This window comes from Pituophis catenifer, unplaced genomic scaffold (genome assembly GCF_029215685.1).
Source record: "Pituophis catenifer annectens isolate HBS135680 unplaced genomic scaffold, rPitCat1.0.hap2 SCAF_2, whole genome shotgun sequence".
NCBI classification, from domain to species: Eukaryota; Metazoa; Chordata; class Lepidosauria; order Squamata; family Colubridae; genus Pituophis; species Pituophis catenifer.
The window spans coordinates 193,058,665-193,076,295 of NW_027256882.1; the positions used below are offsets into that span (position 1 = coordinate 193,058,665).

Genomic DNA, 17,631 nt, shown 5'->3' on the forward strand with positions numbered 1-17,631 from the left:
TTGAGTCAACCTTCCAAGGTTGGTAAAATGAGGACCATTTGTTAGGGGCAATATGCTGACTCTGTATGCCATTTAGAGAGGGCTGTAGAGCACTATGAAGTGCTAATACTGCTATATACAAAAATTATTTATTTACTACAAAAAAAGTAATTAAGGATGTATTTCCCATAAATAAGGGTACAGTACATAACATTTACAACAAAGAGCCTGTTAGACCAAAATATCATAGGCTACGAATCTATAAGCAAAACAGGAAGTTTATACCACTCCCCACATTTCTTCAAAAGCTGTGGTGATTTTAGCACAAGTCAAAGCAGCAGAAAGTGGATAGTTGCTGATAGAGATGGTCTTTTCTGTGTAGTCAACATTAAGCTAAAAAAGAACAATGACAGTCAAGTTTCTAAAGCATATAGGTTACATTAATATCTAGATGAGAATATAAATTAGACAAATGATCTAACTTTCCAGAAAACAAGATTTCTGTCTCTAACTCTGTAAATTGGTGCACTCAAAAAAATCAACTCCATAATTAGTGACTATTAAGCACTATCCCTCTAGTATTCCCACCCTCACGTTAAGACACTTAATCCAGTTCTATAACAAGGGGCAATATAGGTCCGTGATGGCGTAGCCATATCAGTGGGCACGCCAGCTGAGCTCTGGCATCATGCGCGCACCGGCCAGCTGATTTTCGGGCCTTCTGGGCCCACCAGAAGTAGGGAAACAGGCTGTTTCCTGCCTCCAGAGGGGCTGGGGAAGGCCCATTTTTCTTTCTTACCTGGCTCCAGATCCTCTCTCTGCATCTGCAGAGGGTGAAAACAGCCTTTCCCACTCCCTCGGAGGCCCTCCAAAGGCTTGAAACGGCCCATTTCCCAACTCCCGGAGGGACAGGAAGTGATGTTTTTTGCTGTCCCCAGCCTCCAGAGACTCCTAGAGAGGCTGGGGACAGCAAAAAACGTCACTTCCTGTCCTACTGGGAGTTGGAAATGGGCCGTTTCAGGCCTTTGGTGGGCCTCTGAGGGAGTGAGAAAGGCTGTTTTCTCCCTTCCCAGATAAATAGAGAGGATCTGGAACCAGGTAAGAAAGAAAAACGGGCCTACCAGGCCATTGCATGCCAGGAGCAGGGGTGTGTGTGTTTGCGCATGCATGCACAGGGCAGGGCGCATAGAATTATCGGTGTGGGCACACGCGCATGCCCCTCCCCCGCCCCCCTCTCCTGGCCCGCAATGGCAAAAAGGTTAGCCATCACTGATAAAGGTAGTCCTTGATTTAGACCAATTTGAAGACACAACAACACTGAAAAATATAACATTAGCATTTTTCATACTTACAACTGTTGCAGCTTCCCCATGGTCATTGATCAAAATTCAGATGCATGGCAACTGATTCATATTAATGACAGTTGCTGTGTCCTGAGGTCATGTAATCACCTTTTGCAACTTTCTGATAAAGTCAATGGAGAGGCCAAATCAACTTAACAGCTGTGTTATTAACTTAAAAACTGCAGTGATTCACTTAACAAATGTGGCAACAAAGATTGTAAAATGGGAAAAAACTCACTTAACAAAATGTCTTGCTTAGCAACAGAAATTTTGGGGGTCAATTGTGGTTGTAAATCAAGGGCTACCTGAATTACCTTTGCTGCCAGAACCTCAAGATGGAGGTGAGATCACTGACTAACAAATAAAGACAGTCTAAGAACATATACAAGCCTTACCGATCCATGAGCAAACGCTCCCACAATTATGGCTATAGGGTCTGCAGTAGGGACTAGGTCACGAATGTCTGTCACCTGAGGGGCTGAGAAAGAGGTGCCTATTTTTGCGCAGCCCACAGGGAGGTGATCTGTCACTGGGTTCTTTATGACCTACAGAAGAAAAGCTGGATTAAGCTGGTAATAGAAACATAATTAATCTTCTATAGAATTATAGTAGAATTATTACCTTTAACAGCTTTTGAGGGCCATCAGCAGCTCTGACACTAAACTTATGCAGCAGCTGAACTAAGGAGAGACAAAGAAACATTGAGAACACAGAAGCATATACTGTTAGTTGCTTGCAACTTATCCCAGTGGTTTTCAGAATATTTTCTTTTTCCACAAACTAATGCATAATTCATGACCACCTACCCCGTATATACTCGAGTATAAGCCAATCCGAATATAAGCCGAGGCACCTAATTTTACCACAAAAAACTGGGAAAACTTATTGACTCGAGTATAAGCCTAGGGTGGGAAATGCAGCAGCTACCGGTAAATTTCAAAAATAGCTCAATCAGCAACCAAGCTAAAAACAAGAGTAAAAATCCTAAATAAACGTACTGTATATCCAAGACCAGAGATATACCGGTACTTGTATTCAGCAATGCTTAGGCGGAGCAAGGGGCGTGACCACGCACGGGTAAGACTATAAAGGCTACGTCATTGGTCACAGCCCGGGAGAAGAGCAGTGATATCAGCAGTTATCGAACCACCCACAGAGGCTGCAGGCGCCCACAGATGAGCGGGAGAGACCGGAGAACACCCGCACTGCACTAGAGAACAGGTAAGTGGGACCCTCACTCGAGTATAAGCCAAGGGGGGCTTCTTCAGCATAAAAAATGTGCTGAAAAACTTGGCTTATACTCGAGTATATATGGTAATTAAATATGACCTGACAGGGAAAACTAATATCCATTTATCAGCCCCGGAAAGGTAAAGTGATTTAATTTAGCACACATAAGGTAATATTATTTTAAACCCAGATGATGGCGCTCTAGCCTTCTTACCAGACCAATGGACTGATAAAGTGCAGAATCATACAGAAAGTCAGGTTGTCTACCCATTAAGAGGTTGAATGGATTCTCATTTGCAATGTAAAGCACAAGTGACTAAGACTCAGGACCATATATGGAGCCTTTGACCCTTTTAAAAATGGTGCCACATGGTAAAATGTTAATGACATAAATATAAAATAGATGGAACATAATCACATCCATGTATTTCATTAAATTATAATTATATGTAAACTACAGTGAACTTCACCAACTTTTTATAGTTCAATTCCCAGTATAATTCCAACCTTTTATTTGTTCCTCTTTAAGATCTTACTTTTTGTACTGAATATAAAACATCTTGTATTTCCATGCTCAACAAAAAGGCAAATATGTTCCAGAAACAGTGCTGGAAAATCCATTGTTTTAGTAAGTTATGCTAAATGATGGACAGGTTATAAACTAACAGTACCAGGAAATGTAACTATTTAGGTTACCCCATATAAACATTCTGCAAGACTGTGCACCTGTACCAGTAAAAGATCCCAAACTAGACTAGTTTAATAGTCTACAAAGATCCACAGACAAACATTGCTCAGTATACTTAATTCAGGGCGATGTATCTTAGTTGCATTTCTTACCCATAAGACCACAAAAACGATCAAAGGTGCGAGGAATTCTTGTCTGTGGATTGACTTCAATAAGAACATTTTTTTCTGTATGGATATATACTTGGAGAAGGCCAGCTCGATTCAAAGGACTATCCATGAGCATCAAGAGACTCTAAATTAAAAAATGGAAAATCATACATGTACCTATTTAGAAAGCAAAATCTAGGAAGTATCTCAGAACACGGATGTCAAACTTGCGGCGTCACATTGTTTTTTCCCTTCGTGGAGCTGGAGTGGGCGTGGCCTATGTGTGACACATCCTGCCCGCAGGCTGCCAGTTTGACACCCGTCTCAGAACAATTAATGACTATTGTAAAGAATATTTGAGAAAGAACAGTTCCTGAAGTAAGTATTAGAGTGTGTGTGTGTGTGTGTATGATGTATGTATGTATATATATAAAATAACAAAGAGCTGATAGTGAAAAAATAAAAATGAGCATTTGTGGTTTGATTCAAAAATAGAATTGCCAGCATTTCTTGCCTTTTCATTTATGTAATTTCCCAATTAATATTTCAGGAACAGAGGTGGGCCATAAAACTGGACTTAAACCTGCATAGAATACCTGGTGGGTGATGTCTGGTCGAACTCCTCCAGGGTCTCTGCCATTCCTCAGAAGCAAGGATTTATGCTTGTCACAATTAAGCAATTCATATGTTTTCCCAACCTTAAAACAATAAAACAGTGCCAAATTAGGAAAAGCTCCCATCCATACTACTAGATAATCTTTTCTATTGGCTTCTGAACACTCTGATTCTACACCATTGGTTCATAAGCAAGAGACATTTAAGTTCTGTATAACGCATCTTATGGCACTCCATAAACTGAATTTGTGGGAGGAAATGGCAATTTTATTTCTCAAGAGAATTCCCCTTACCAGCGCTCTTAATCTAACACAGTATTTTCAGAAACTAAGACCTCTGCATCCCATACTTAGTTATGACCTTAAAGACACCTATGCATAAATATATCGCCTCTGATAACACGGCTCCATATAGGTATAATACCTCCCCTCGGTTCTTCTTCCCGGCATTTTTTTTTTAAAGCCGTCCAAATGTTGGGATTACAATTTCCAGAATCCAGAGTGACGATTCCGGTGGTTGCTCTCGCTCCGCACGTGGACATAACCAGCTTGGGAATTGCTGGCCGAGAAACGCTGCCATCGGAACAGGATCTTTCTCCCTCACACAGATGAAATCCAGCGTGTTTCCGAGAAAGGCGATGAAGCCGCTCCCGCCCATCCCGAAGCAGCTTTTGACTTTGGCGACTGCTTCGGAAGGGAAGTTCAAAGCCGCTTCTCCTCCCGGACCCACCTCCGTACTCTCCCCCGGGCTTAAAGGTTTGCCCAGCGCTCTCCCGGACAGTGGCCAGCAGCGCTTGCCCGCACCTTGACGCTCTCCAGCGACGCCCCCTCCAGGATCACCACCAGCCGCCTCTTCCCGGCGCGGCGGGGATCAAACCCCTCACCGTCCGCAGAGCCTCCCTCCGGATGGGGACGCTTCCTCACGGGGTCCGCCGCCATCTTTAAAGCGGCGAACTCGCGCCTTTCTCCCACGGGCTCAGCGGCTTCCTCTTCCAGGGTCAGCCACTTCCTGTTCCCGAATTGCCCTTTGGCTTCAAGGCGCTCGAGCAGCCCCGGATGGAAACCAAGCCCCGCACTGTTCGCAGGGGAACGCGCTGCATTTCCAGAGGGGCCGAGCCGCAAATGACGAAGCGCCCCTAGGCTTCCGGGCTGCCTCGCGGTGCTCGAAGGCCGCGCCTGCGCCAGCGGAAAAGCCCTTCCGGCCCCGGCCGCCTGACCCGGAAACGCTTTTTCAGAGCCCGCCGTTTCCTGTGTCCTTCTCTCCAGCTCGGCGGCGTGACTGGCGAACGAGGGTGAGGGTTGGTTATCCTCGGAGGCGGCTGCCGTGAGGTTTTCTGAGAGGAGCGCTGAAGCGTTTTCAGAGCCCCCGCCTGCTTCTCCGAGGATGAGTTCTCTTTAGTGAAGGGGCAGCAGGCATGTCGGGGAAGGGAGCGGCTGGTTGATTCGGTGCTTTAATGAGACCGTTCAAAGAAGGGGCGGGCTGTGGAATGGGGGGATTTTATTCATGATTTAACCGCTGTGCTGAACGAAGTCGGGGCATTACCCCGGGGGTGCGTGGCTTTTTAGAAGCCTGCAACTTCTGCACGAGGTGATGTTCCTTAATGAAAACTTAACTTTTGCTCTTGGCGTCCTAGCAGTAAAGAAGGGCTGCTTTATCATAACATCTTGTTTAGATATCTATCTATCTATCTATCTATCTATGGGAAGTACGTTTATCGTGGTCTGTATAAGTGGTTAGCATCACTTGTGTTGGTGTGGTTCTCAGTGCAGAATTCTTTATCCAGAGATAATTGCATACATAAAATACTTCAACCACACCAGTCCACCTCTCCCTCCAAGCTTAATCAGAAAGAAATTTTGCAGAATTGTGTAATTGTTTAATTGTGAACCTGCCTCCATAACAAGGTTGCCATGGCTCAGAGCCTGAAGGACTTTGCTGGCCGCCTGCCTACTGGCCCGCGTGGAATGAGCACAGCTTTAAAGTTGCTGTTGGGTGCTGGAGCTGCAGCCTATGGAATCCGGGAGTCTGTCTTTACAGGTAAGGTAACTTTTATTAATTCTTTAATTAATTCTTTAATATCTCTCTTTTGTTCAACTGTTGATGATAACACCAGAATGCTCTTGATTTCTGCAGTGGAAGGGGGTCAAAGAGCAATATTCTTCAACCGCATTGGTGGAGTTCAGCAGGATACTATTCTTTCAGAGGGACTTCATTTCAGGTACTCATCTAGGGGATTATTTTATTTTATTTTTTATTTTTATTTATTTTTATATGCCGCCCTTCTCCGGAGACTCAGGGTGGCTTACAATGCATTAAGCAATAGCCTTCATACTTTTCTATATTTTATACAAAGTCAGCATATTGCCCCCACAAACCGGGTCCTCATTTTACCCACCTTAGAAAGGATGGAAGGCTGAGTCGACCTTGAGCCTGGTGAGAATTGAACTCGCAGTAATTGCAGGCAGCTGGATGTTAAATGCTGTCTTAGTAGGAGGCATTAGCCTCCTACACCACTCAGGCTCCTTATAGGTGGTGTAATAGGGAAAAAAAGCATTTACCAGGGAATTTCAAAACAATATTATCCTCATATCAATGTTTCCAAATATATCCTACTTCCCCCCAAATCTAATTTAATATTACTTCAGCTTGGCAATATATTTTTTTTAAGTTTCCCTAAGAAAACCCTTATTGATATAATTTCTGTTAAGATAGTGCTTTTAAAACCTTCAGAATTTTTTTTCATTAAAGTGTAAGGTGTAAGTTATGTGGTGATATTTATATCTCCCAAGTAAGAGGCATACGATTTTTTTTACATCTCATTCAGTTATAATCTTTGCTAATCTCCACAGAATTCCTTGGTTCCAGTATCCAATAATTTATGATATTCGAGCCCGGCCCCGCAAAATTTCCTCACCAACAGGATCCAAAGGTAAGAACAGAGTTGTTACTTCCTAAGAAGTCAGGATTATGTATGTAGATATTTCTCTATCTTTAGTTTTTATAACAATGCTGCAGTGAATCTTGTACTAAGAATGATGTCACAAAAGAGTCTTGGTAGTACAGTGGTCTAAGGCACCCTGTTATTAAGCTGGTTATTAAGACCAGCTGCCTGCAATTACTGCAGGTTCGAATCTCGCCAAGGCTCAAGGTTGACTCAGCCTTCCATCCTTTCTAAGGTAGGTAAATTGAGGACCCAGTTGTGGGGGCAATAAGCTGACTTTGTATAAATATACAAAAGGATGAAGGCTATTGCTGAGCACATTGTCAGCCGCCCTGAGTCTCCGGAGAAGGACGGCATATAAATCAAAATTAAAAAAAAAAAAATCATTGAAATCTATGAGTGGTGCATTATGTGGTAGATAGGATTTGTGCTTCCATAATTTTGAATTTTGCATTTTGTATCAGTTTTGACATCCTTCTGTTTGTACTTCATGGAAGAGGACACAGTTCTCTGGCCAGAATGTAAATTAAGAACTTCAGAATAATTGATTCTGGATGGTGTAATTGGATATATAATCAGACTTGAGAAATAAAATGCACTTTAGAGATTGTGGTTGACTTAATTTCGACTCTAGATCTGCAGATGGTGAATATCTCCTTGCGTGTTCTATCAAGACCCAATGCTATAGAATTGCCCAGCTTATATCAACGACTTGGACTAGACTATGAAGAACGGGTTCTTCCTTCCATTGTCAATGAAGTACTCAAAAGTGTGGTAGCAAAGTTTAATGCATCACAGCTCATTACCCAACGAGCTCAGGTTTGTCCTTTTCTGATACCAGACCTGTCTTCTTGCACTTAATCCTACTTTTCACAGCTGTGTCCAATAGTTTGCTGATTGCAGATGATTTACCATATTTTTCGGAGTAAAAGATGCACTTCCTCCCCCATAAGAGGCTGAAAATTTGGGTGCATCTTATACTCCGAATGTAGCTTTTTCGAAGCTGTTTTTCAGCCCTAATGAGGTGCTAGCGAGTGAAGCGATCTTCTGCACTTTGTCTGCTTTTCTCATTGCTTCTAGCTGTGCTTTAGAAGCTGTTTTTTATCCCCAACGCTCAAAACCAGCAAACTAATGTGCTGAAGCTGACCAGACTAAGGACGCTAGCCAGATGGAATACTATTAGGCAGAAATTTTTTTTTCCTATTTTCCTCCCCAAAAACTAAGGTGCGTCTTATACTCCAAAAAATATGGTATGTATTAAGCAATTATTTAGGGAATAAATGAGATCTTTTGCAAATTTCCTTTAGACAAGAAATTTAGCAGATGTGCATAGACAAGTTGTGCAATGTGACTGCAAAAGTATTAAATGTAGTTTTAGGATATTTTTTATTCTGCTTTGTTCAGATCCTGCATTTATTATTAAGCCCAGTTCTTTTTTTCACAAGTTTTTATTTTATTCAAAACAAGATTAAAATACAAAATACAGAACTCAAAAAAATAATAATCCAAAAGGACAAAAAAACCCACAAAAGAATCAAAGCATTAAAAAGGTGCCTCAAAAAGACATTGTACACACATTATCCCCTCTAGTTGAATGCATGGCTGTCTTTAGAAGAGCATATGACGGCCGTGGCCAGGGGGGCTTTTTATCAGGTTCGCCTGATACGCCAGTTGCGTCCCTTTCTGGATCGGGACTCCCTACGCACGGTCACTCAAGCACTCGTCACTTCCCGCCTGGACTACTGCAATGCTCTCTACATGGGGCTCCCCTTGGGGTGCACCCGGAGGCTGCAGTTGGTCCAGAACGCGGCCGCGCAGGGGATTATGGGAGCAACGGGGCGCTCACATATAACACCTCTCCTGCGCGAGCTGCACTGGCTTCCTGTGGTCTTCCGGGTGCGCTTCAAGGTGTTGGTGACCACCTTTAAAGCGCTCCATGGCTTAGGGCCGGGGTATTTGCGAGACTGCCTTCTGCCGCCGATAGCCTCCCAGCGACCGGTTCGCTCACACAGAGAGGGCCTCTTCAGGGTGCCATCGGCCAGGCAGTGCCGGCTGGCGACCCCGAGGGGGAGAGCCTTCTCTGTGGCAGCGCCTGCCCTCTGGAATGACCTGCCCCCTGAGATACGCACGATATCAGACCTCCGGACTTTTCGTCGGGCCCTGAAGACACACTTGTTCCATCTAGCTGGGCTGGCTTGATCCCATCCTCTCAGTTTTAATTGAATTGGTTTTAATTGGGTTATTTTAATTACTGGGCCGAAATATTTAATTGTTTTTAAACTGTTTTTTAAATTTTATATGTTATGTTTTATCTCGGCTGTGCACCGCCCTGAGTCCCGCAGGAGAAGGACGGTATAGAAATATAATAAAATAAATAAATAAAATAAATACTGATTAATATATTACTGCAACATGAGTTCCCACCACTTGCAAAACAAGCCCTCCAAAAATGTTTAAACTACTAAATCTATTTGCAACTTGACCTGTTTTCTATATGTTATATTAATGACCAAGTAGTTAACAGAAAAAATATTAGTAAAACAAAACAAAATTAAAGTTTCAAAACTCTTTGTTAACAGGCTATTGCAATCCACTCGTACTACAGCATCTTATCTATCTCAAATCATCCCAAAAGTTATAAACAAATCATCTTGGATCAAATATCCATGTTTGTTTCTTAATATCCTCTCTAGTCAATTGTTATTTAATATAGTAAATTCAGTCTCCAAAATAGGTCTTATCTTACAATCAAAGTGCACTAAGAAGTAATTGCCAATTAACTGTAATAAATCCATCCAGTCTTCCTCAGACTTTGTAGGAATCTATCTCTCTCCCTTGTTGTCAAAGCCAAGTTAAAAGAATGTGCAGACTTAAACTTCGAAACAGCAGATAAAATCCACTTTGCTGGTTCTCCAGCCATGAAATTATCTCTTTGATCTGGAACTGGATCAAAGTCCTTTTGTGTATCTTCAGCCATATCCAAAGATAAAGTTTTAGATCTTAACATTCTTTTAACAATCATTAAAGTTTGTCAAGTTTTCGAGAAGGAATCCAGCTAAGGAGCTGCACATTTCACTACCCTGCTTTCTCAGGTTTCAGAAATTGTTCAGCCATCTTAATCTATGAAATTTATCCAGGGAACAAGTATGTTTGTCTTTATATTTCAATCCAAGGTTATAAGAAAAGTTCAATGGAAATAAACTCCAGGTGCTTTGCAAATTCACAAAGTACAGAAACCAGCAATGAGAATCTGAGAACTTTTCAATCCCTAGCTAAACATGGTGTTTATGGAAGGGACAGGATATCCAGAACAACATATATCAAAGGGCGGCGGGGAGAGAAAAAGCAATTAAGAGTCCAGCAAGGGGTTGAAATAAATCAACACCCAACCATTAATCAACTTAAAACAATAAGCAAAATAAAAGAAGTCAAAAAGCGAAAGTTAAAATTCCAGTGTGCTTAGAAAACAAAACTTTGATGGGAAGATGGATATGCCCAATGACTTTTTGATCACTTCCAGAGAGAATTGGAATCTTCAAGACCCCCCCCCCCCTTGCCCACTTGATCAACTATCGTCCAAAAGTTGGCTCACTCCTAAGTGCTCCTGTTCAAAACCAGGAAGCAGCACTGCCAAAGAACCAGCTTTAGCAGTGAAATTAGCAGATCATCGGTAAGAGGAAAAAGAAACTAACTGTGCAGCAGCCATCTTGAAAAACCAGTATTAAGCCCAGTTCTTTAAGAATTATGGCCAATCGTTTTAGAAAAACTTATTCTTAAGAATGTAAGAATTTACAAAATAAGGTCAGAAAAAGGCAATACCATTGGATAATTAGAAACAAGGTATTATGAAAAGAGACTGAAAGGATAGCGAATATTTACCATACTTTTTGGAGTATAAGACACACTTCTTTCCCCTCTAATACCGAATACAGCCATTTTTGGCCTCCCGAAAGCCCATCCTGTGCGTCCTGTTTTTCACAAAAACGGGATGCACAGAGAGCTTGGGAGGCCAGAGTGCTCCTGGGGGCCAGGGAGGGCAAAAACCAGACACATGGAGGCCAAAAATGAATTTTTTTCTTGTTTTCCTCTTCAAAATCTTGGTGCGTCTTATACTCCGGTGCGTCTTATAGTCCGAAAAATACAGTAGTCTTTAAAAGAGAAAAGTGATGGGGATGTGATAGCACCTTTCAGATACCTGAAAAGCTGAAATTGAGGAAAAAACACTTTAAAAGACAGTTCTGATTTATGACTTTTTAAGTTTGTTTGTTAGTTTTAAATGTTGCTCATCCCACTATCCAAAATTACAGGAAGGCATATTATGTTTAAATATCAAACGGTAACAGCAGTTTAACAATAGAATTGAATCAGACAGGTGTTGGAGTCCTCTTGCTGAGATGTGTTGGAGCATGAGGGGGTAGGTTCTTGTACCAAAGGGATAGTGTGCAAGGATTTAAATGGTCACTTCAACAACATGATTCTATGATTTTTATGATTTTGTGACTTTCTGGGCAAAGGGAAATTCCTTTGAGCAAGAACTGGGGGTTTATTTTTTTAGGTATCTTTGCTTATCCGACGGGAACTGACGGAGCGAGCAAAGGATTTTAGCCTCATATTGGATGACGTAGCTATCACAGAGCTGAGTTTTAGCCGAGAATACACAGCAGCAGTTGAATCCAAGCAAGTGGGTGAGTTGATGCTTAAGTTAAAGGAAACTGTAACAGCTGAAGAAACCAGAAAAAAGAAGATGGTTTGAAAATAAGATCATGCTAACAAAGGGCTGCGGGGAATAATATTCCTGAAAAATTCTTTCAACACATGAACATATGAGAGGCAGGTGGGCAGCTGCTCAAAGTATTGGTAAATTCTGTACTAACCAATTCTCCTGCCTTATAATCCAGAATAGGGTGTATGCTGTCCACCTTGAGTTTCTGAGTGCACACATGCACACAGATGTAACAGGAGAGAACAGAAACACACAAAAGTATATTTATGTAGCATGTTACTTTGTTATATAGGAACAGACACCACCTATGGTTACTGCTGGTAAGATTGACAAGAACACTAGAAGGCACACTTTACATCATTTTCCAATGTCATTTTTAATTGCCTGTTTTTTTGAAGGAAGGCTGTTTATTCCATGATTCACATGGATTCGTCATTTGAACCATTTGCTTTTACTGTTGCCAAAGACTAGCATAACCTACCTATACTATGTTGGCTCCTGTCTTTGGTCCTTTTGTCTTGCTTTCTGTGGCAGCCATACTTTTCCCCTCTGTCCTCAATTCCTGCTCTTCCATTCTCCTGAATTGGATTCCAGATTATCTACAGTAGACCACCTGTGATTTAATGGCAGATCACTCAGTGGTTAGGTTTTTTTCCATTTTGTTTGATAAGAAATCAATTTAATTTGAAGATGAGCTAGAGTGGAATATTGAGACCATTACATTAATTGAATTTACTTCTCACATAATTTTTATAAGATAGGGTGTAGGTGTAAATCAGTTAATTTTAAAGTTGAATATTTTAAAAGTATTTTTAAAGTGAGATCAGTTTAATGCCAGTCATATTGTAATTTAATGTAAGCAATTGGAAGAATTGAAAAACTATTTAGTGTTCTAATCCCACTCTTAAAATGATGCTTCGTACAGCACATTACTCAAATGCTATATTAGCTCTCTGCATGAAAAAAGGTTGGGCTCTTGTTTTAAATTGGGGTTCTCCAAATAGTCAATCTCACTATCTCTTTCATTATTATGGTTGATTCCACAGTCAGATAGATGTTTAGACTGGTTTTGGTATTTTTATTCACCTATCTGTTGTTGTTTGTAGTATTAGTTCAGTATTATTTTCATATAAATATTTGAGGGATGATGAAAAATCTGAAACTTTATGAAGCAGTTGATGAGTTGAAGAGTTTGGGGAGATTTATTTCAAATAAACGGTAATGTTTATTTATTGTAATATCATGTAATCCATTGTAATACTAGCTGGGTGACCTTGTGGTTGTCGCTGACTCTCAACCTAAATCACCTCACAGGGTTGTGAGGAAAATAGGAGTATTAGATAAGTTCACTGGCTGGAGTTGTTTATAAAAATAATAAAGGCAGAATATAAAATTAAAGACTGTCCAAAAAGCTGGAGGTTTGTATTTGGCTTTCCAAGCTGAAAAGTCCAGTAATTTATTTGTGACTGAATATTTAATAAATACCATAAATAATTAGCAACATCTTGGCATTTCCACATGTGTATTACATTACTCTGGTTCTTGCCAAGTTACTAATTTTTCTCTGTACTCTAGCCCAGCAGGAGGCTCAGCGAGCACAATTCCTTGTGGAAAAAGCAAAGCAAGAACAAAGGCAGAAGATTGTTCAGGCTGAAGGTGAAGCCACAGCTGCTAAAATGATATCCTTGCTTTGATGTGAGGGGGAAAGATTGCTACAGGTTTCAGGCGCTTTGGATGCAGCAGTAGACTGTCAGAGCATGCTAATCTTCACATAGTGTGGTTTCAGGTAAAGTGATTCAACTTAAACATAGCTGAGGGGATGGCAAAAGATGAGCCTGAGTTCAAAACTTTTAAGAAATGCAACCTTAACTGATTACTCACATTGGAGAAGCCCTCAGCAAGAACCCAGGTTACATCAAGCTGCGCAAGATCCGTGCTGCCCAGAATATCTCCAAAACGGTGAGTATTGGACTAGTGGATTTGCTTTCATGTATATACACACACACACATATGTAGACATGTACACCCTCAGCTGCTGCTTTCGCATTGTACCAGGCCAAGTGATGAATGCAAGGCGAATATGATATGCTTCTCCTGATGTTCATTTTTACCATCAGCGCCTGCTGATCTCCCCCATCTTAGCAAGAGCCAAGAAGACTTTGACTCTTGTTGTAAGAGCAGGCCCACATCATTTCAGTGGGCTATACCCAGTCGTGGTCACTTGCAGAACATGTGTCACAGACTAGGAAAAGGCTCACAGCAGGAACAAAAACAGATGGAGAAGCAGAATGAATTTGGGCATTTAGAATACTGATGGACCTGGATCTATCTGAAATTTGTGACAGAAAACAAATTAAAATTCCACACCCATTGTCTGTGTTCTGGGATCTGATCAAACAGCCCATACTGAGGACATCAAAAGAATTAATAAACTTTCAAAAGGGAAGAGATAATTTTGTCCATAGCATCCTTCTACAGAGACCTTGCTTTTTTCTTGTGCATGGTGACTCTCATGGTTTAGGTGCTATTACATCAGTCTTTCCCAACCCACTCCATTCTGGTTACACTACACTTCATTATGTTCATGCACCATGCTTGAAGGGGATCATGGGAATTAAAGCTGCAAACCCCTGGAGGGGATGAGATTAGGGAAGGATCCTCTAAATATTGAAAGAAACTTCTGTGCTTAGGTATGTTTCTGCCAAACCCCCCCCCCCATGTGTTTCAGGATTTTTGCTAACTGCCTTTTTTATCCACTGCCCTGAACATTTTACAGATTGCAGCATCTCAAAACCGTGTGTATCTTACAGCTGACAATTTAGTGCTTAATCTACAGGAGGAAAGTTTTACAAGGTGAGTGGCTTGTGAATATCCAAGTAACTGATCTACAGAGTTTAGATTTTCCCCAGTGATGAGTTGTAGTTTAAGATGATTTAGGGAAAGTTCAAAAGACTGTAGTTCCTCTGGAAAAGTGGTGGGATGGGGACTAGGAAGCTGTTTATTTTATGCTGCTTTTTTGAAGAAGAGCAAAGAATATAAACGTAATAATATATCTTGCTCTCTGTGTGTAGCATAAATCCAAGTCCCAAAGCATGTGTCATAAACACTGAGGTTTAGCAGCTGTTGTAAATTTTTCTAATCCTTTTCTTCTCTGTCCTCTCTCTTCTGGTGCTACTATGTGTTGATCCGGATCCAGAGGAAGGTAAGACACATCTCTTTCATACAGTCTTTAATTTGAGAAAATGACTTGAAGTTATTTCTGATTCATTTGGTAATGCTACATGATATATTTATAAAAGCTGTAGGCGGTAGATATTGCAGCATCTGTTGTTTGGAATACACAGTCCCACTCTTGTGAGAGTGAAAGAGAAGTTCTTGTTCTGAGAAGGCATCAACTGAAATAGTGCTTTTTTTCTACAATGTCTTTATGTTATCCATACACAAACCTTAATTAGTTAAAAGTCTTGATGAATCATCTTCCTAGATTTTGATAGATGTAAAACAGGACCATGGCAAATATGAAGTCATCTAGAGAGCTGGGAATTATAGTGGTGAGGAGAGAAGCACACAGAAAGTAAGATATGGAGTTGGCTTCTCCACCTGAACAGTATGTCTGTATAGCTGTTTGATGAGATTTTGCTCTTTGGAAAAAGAAACTACATAAGAATAAGTTTGGGCTCTTCTTTGTAGATTCTGGAACCTTGTTAGGTTAAACTGCCCTGATGCATGAACAGTCTCCCACAGATGCTTGATTCTAGCTTATAGGCAACCACAGGAACTATGAATTTAATAAGAGTTGCCTGGATGGGTTTTGCATAGTTTTTTCCCACCCACTTTGGAGGACAGGCTGGCTATTTTTCTGATCCAAACTTTTTATTCCCCCTTGAGAAAGTCAGTTTATGAAAAACTTTAAGCTCCACATGCTTTTTTATTTCTATGGAGAAATCTTGAACTGACAAATAGTGGGATCAAGAGGAGATTAAGTCACCACTCTTCCTTTTTCTTCTGCTGAAAATAGAAAACCTCCAGTGCTTTTCAGCTGAAACTGCATGGAAAGTTGCTCTGTGTCCAGCTTGACCAAGCACTCCATCCAGGGTACAAAAATGTGGTCATTGTCATCTCCAAAGTACAATAAGTTTTGAATTCAAAGCTATATTTTCTCCAGGCTAATAGTATTACAAAGTTATTGTACTTACTTTCAAACTGTAGAAAATGAAGTGCCAAAATGAACAAACTAGGTATAGCTTCCCAGAACATCTATGACAGCAATCTTTAGCTGGTATTCCAGTTCCGTTAATAGTTTCATAGCAATTAGGTGGTGTTCATAAAAGTACGGAGGAAGGACCCATAGTCTTTCTCGTGAATTGAGCAGACCTTGTTTAAATGTTTATCTAAAAAGATATGTAGTTTAGAACGTAATGTGAAATGTTATGTGCCTGTATTATATTTAAATAAGAATCTTTTATATAAAATATTCATTAATACAGTAAGCTGTTACCTTTATGTTTCATTTGGGGTTTTCTTTCTTTTTAATAGTGTTTAATGATTTATAAACCACCCAGATTTGTTAAGAGTCAGGTTGCATATAAAATTGATGATGATGACATTAGGACAAAATGTTGAAAAAGTAGGAAGGAACATGTTCAAGAACAGCTTGTTATAGTCTTCCATAAATGAAGTAAAAAAAGAAAAGGAAGGTTTTCTAGTGGCTCCATTCTTAGCATTTTTCATTTAAATGATTATTATTTTATGAGTTAAATCAGGCAAGGTTTGGTTACAAAGGAATTTAGAGTAAATTTCTCAGACATTTGACATTGTCTCTCTTCCCTTAACAAAATCAGTTATCCAAAGCTGAGTTAACTTTACTCCCATCATGGAGCAGGCTGAAGAAAAATAGAAAAAATACAGAATTTCTATATCCAAACAACAATTACAAAACATTGTAGAAATTAAACAACAGCATAGGACAAATATGCTTTTCTGCCTCAAAGAATTACTCCACCAAATTACATATATGTTTAAACCCTTAATTACTCTTGTTCTGTGTTAACCATAAAAATTAAGGCTTGATTTTATGCTTGGTCCCCAAGCCCATATTGTGGTACGTTTCTCACAGTTCTTTGTTATGTCTTTGTTTTTCTTCCAGCGACAGTCTTGTCATAAAACAGACAAAGAAATGAAACAGCGATTGCCTCTTTGAACCATGCAGATGACTGACAGAATGAGAATTCTGGGCTTTTGGATACTGTACCTTTGAGGCCCATAAATATTCTCTTGGGATTTCTTTTCCGTTGTCATCTTCATCCTTATCAATTTCCCAACTCATCCCTCCCTAAAGGACCTTTTCTAGCTAATGTGGCTCCATTTTTCTGAGAATATCAATAAGAATAAGAATTGGTTTTATTGAATGGAGTTCCCTTAGATACTTAATCCCATCCTGATGGATCAGATGTTTACTGGGAGAAACAAAGAGCATTGCATTATGCAATTTTCCCTATTGGGGCTGATTTTTTAAGTAGATTAAATAATTGCTGTTAAGTTTCTGATGGGTCTGTGTTATGCCTTATATATAAAATCCCTGGCTCTTCCATTTTTCATTTCTGACTTACTTTTCCATTCCCTATTCCATTCCCTATTGAACATCTCATCTCAGGAATGATGGGTCACAGGACTTTTGCAAGTACTGTGATACTTTATCTATGTAACTTCGGTTGCCTTGTGATTCACATCTTTATTAAATAAAATCAGGTCCAAAACTCATTCTGATACGATTATGTTTGTTTTCATTTTTAAGGGATGGATTTCTTTTCACCAGACAGTACTTACGCAAAAAGGAGAAAAAGTACCCATTTGAATACTTTTAAAAATCGCTTCACTGTAACATATACTTGTGTTAAAGCATGCGTGTAGTTGTGAGGAAATGGAGAACAGGTGGCAGTGCATTGCTACTGAGCACTGAGGGT

At 40.3% G+C, this 17,631-nt stretch overlaps 2 protein-coding genes and 1 long non-coding RNA gene across 4 annotated transcripts; 2 read left to right on the forward strand and 1 right to left on the reverse strand.

Annotated features, from left to right (window-relative positions):
- Positions 1 to 112: 112 nt before the first annotated feature.
- EMG1 (EMG1 N1-specific pseudouridine methyltransferase) lies at positions 113 to 5,180 on the reverse strand. The gene is made up of 6 exons (XM_070938418.1): positions 4,808 to 5,180; positions 3,986 to 4,087; positions 3,393 to 3,534; positions 1,944 to 2,002; positions 1,718 to 1,867; positions 113 to 372 (listed from the first exon to the last, which is right to left on the reverse strand). The coding sequence occupies exons 1-6, from the start codon at positions 4,940 to 4,942 to the stop codon at positions 259 to 261; spliced, it is 702 nt and encodes a 233-aa protein (XP_070794519.1). The 5' UTR covers positions 4,943 to 5,180; the 3' UTR covers positions 113 to 258.
- Positions 5,181 to 5,216: 36 nt separating this feature from the next.
- On the forward strand, positions 5,217 to 14,525 carry PHB2 (prohibitin 2). 2 transcript variants are annotated; one of them, XM_070938415.1, is made up of 9 exons: positions 5,217 to 5,295; positions 5,909 to 6,041; positions 6,138 to 6,222; positions 6,854 to 6,933; positions 7,580 to 7,764; positions 11,501 to 11,630; positions 13,244 to 13,347; positions 13,550 to 13,627; positions 14,445 to 14,525. In XM_070938415.1, exons 2-9 carry the CDS (start codon positions 5,915 to 5,917, stop codon positions 14,523 to 14,525), a joined length of 870 nt encoding a protein of 289 aa, XP_070794516.1. In that variant the 5' UTR covers positions 5,217 to 5,295; positions 5,909 to 5,914. The 2 variants fall into 2 exon arrangements, with proteins under 2 accessions (XP_070794516.1, XP_070794517.1); XM_070938416.1 differs by lacking the exon at positions 5,217 to 5,295 and adding an exon at positions 5,302 to 5,416.
- A 264-nt stretch (positions 14,526 to 14,789) lies between these two features.
- On the forward strand, positions 14,790 to 17,428 carry LOC139313066 (uncharacterized). The gene is made up of 2 exons (XR_011600064.1): positions 14,790 to 14,870; positions 16,815 to 17,428. It is a non-coding gene; the product is annotated as an uncharacterized lncRNA (long non-coding RNA).
- Positions 17,429 to 17,631: the final 203 nt, after the last annotated feature.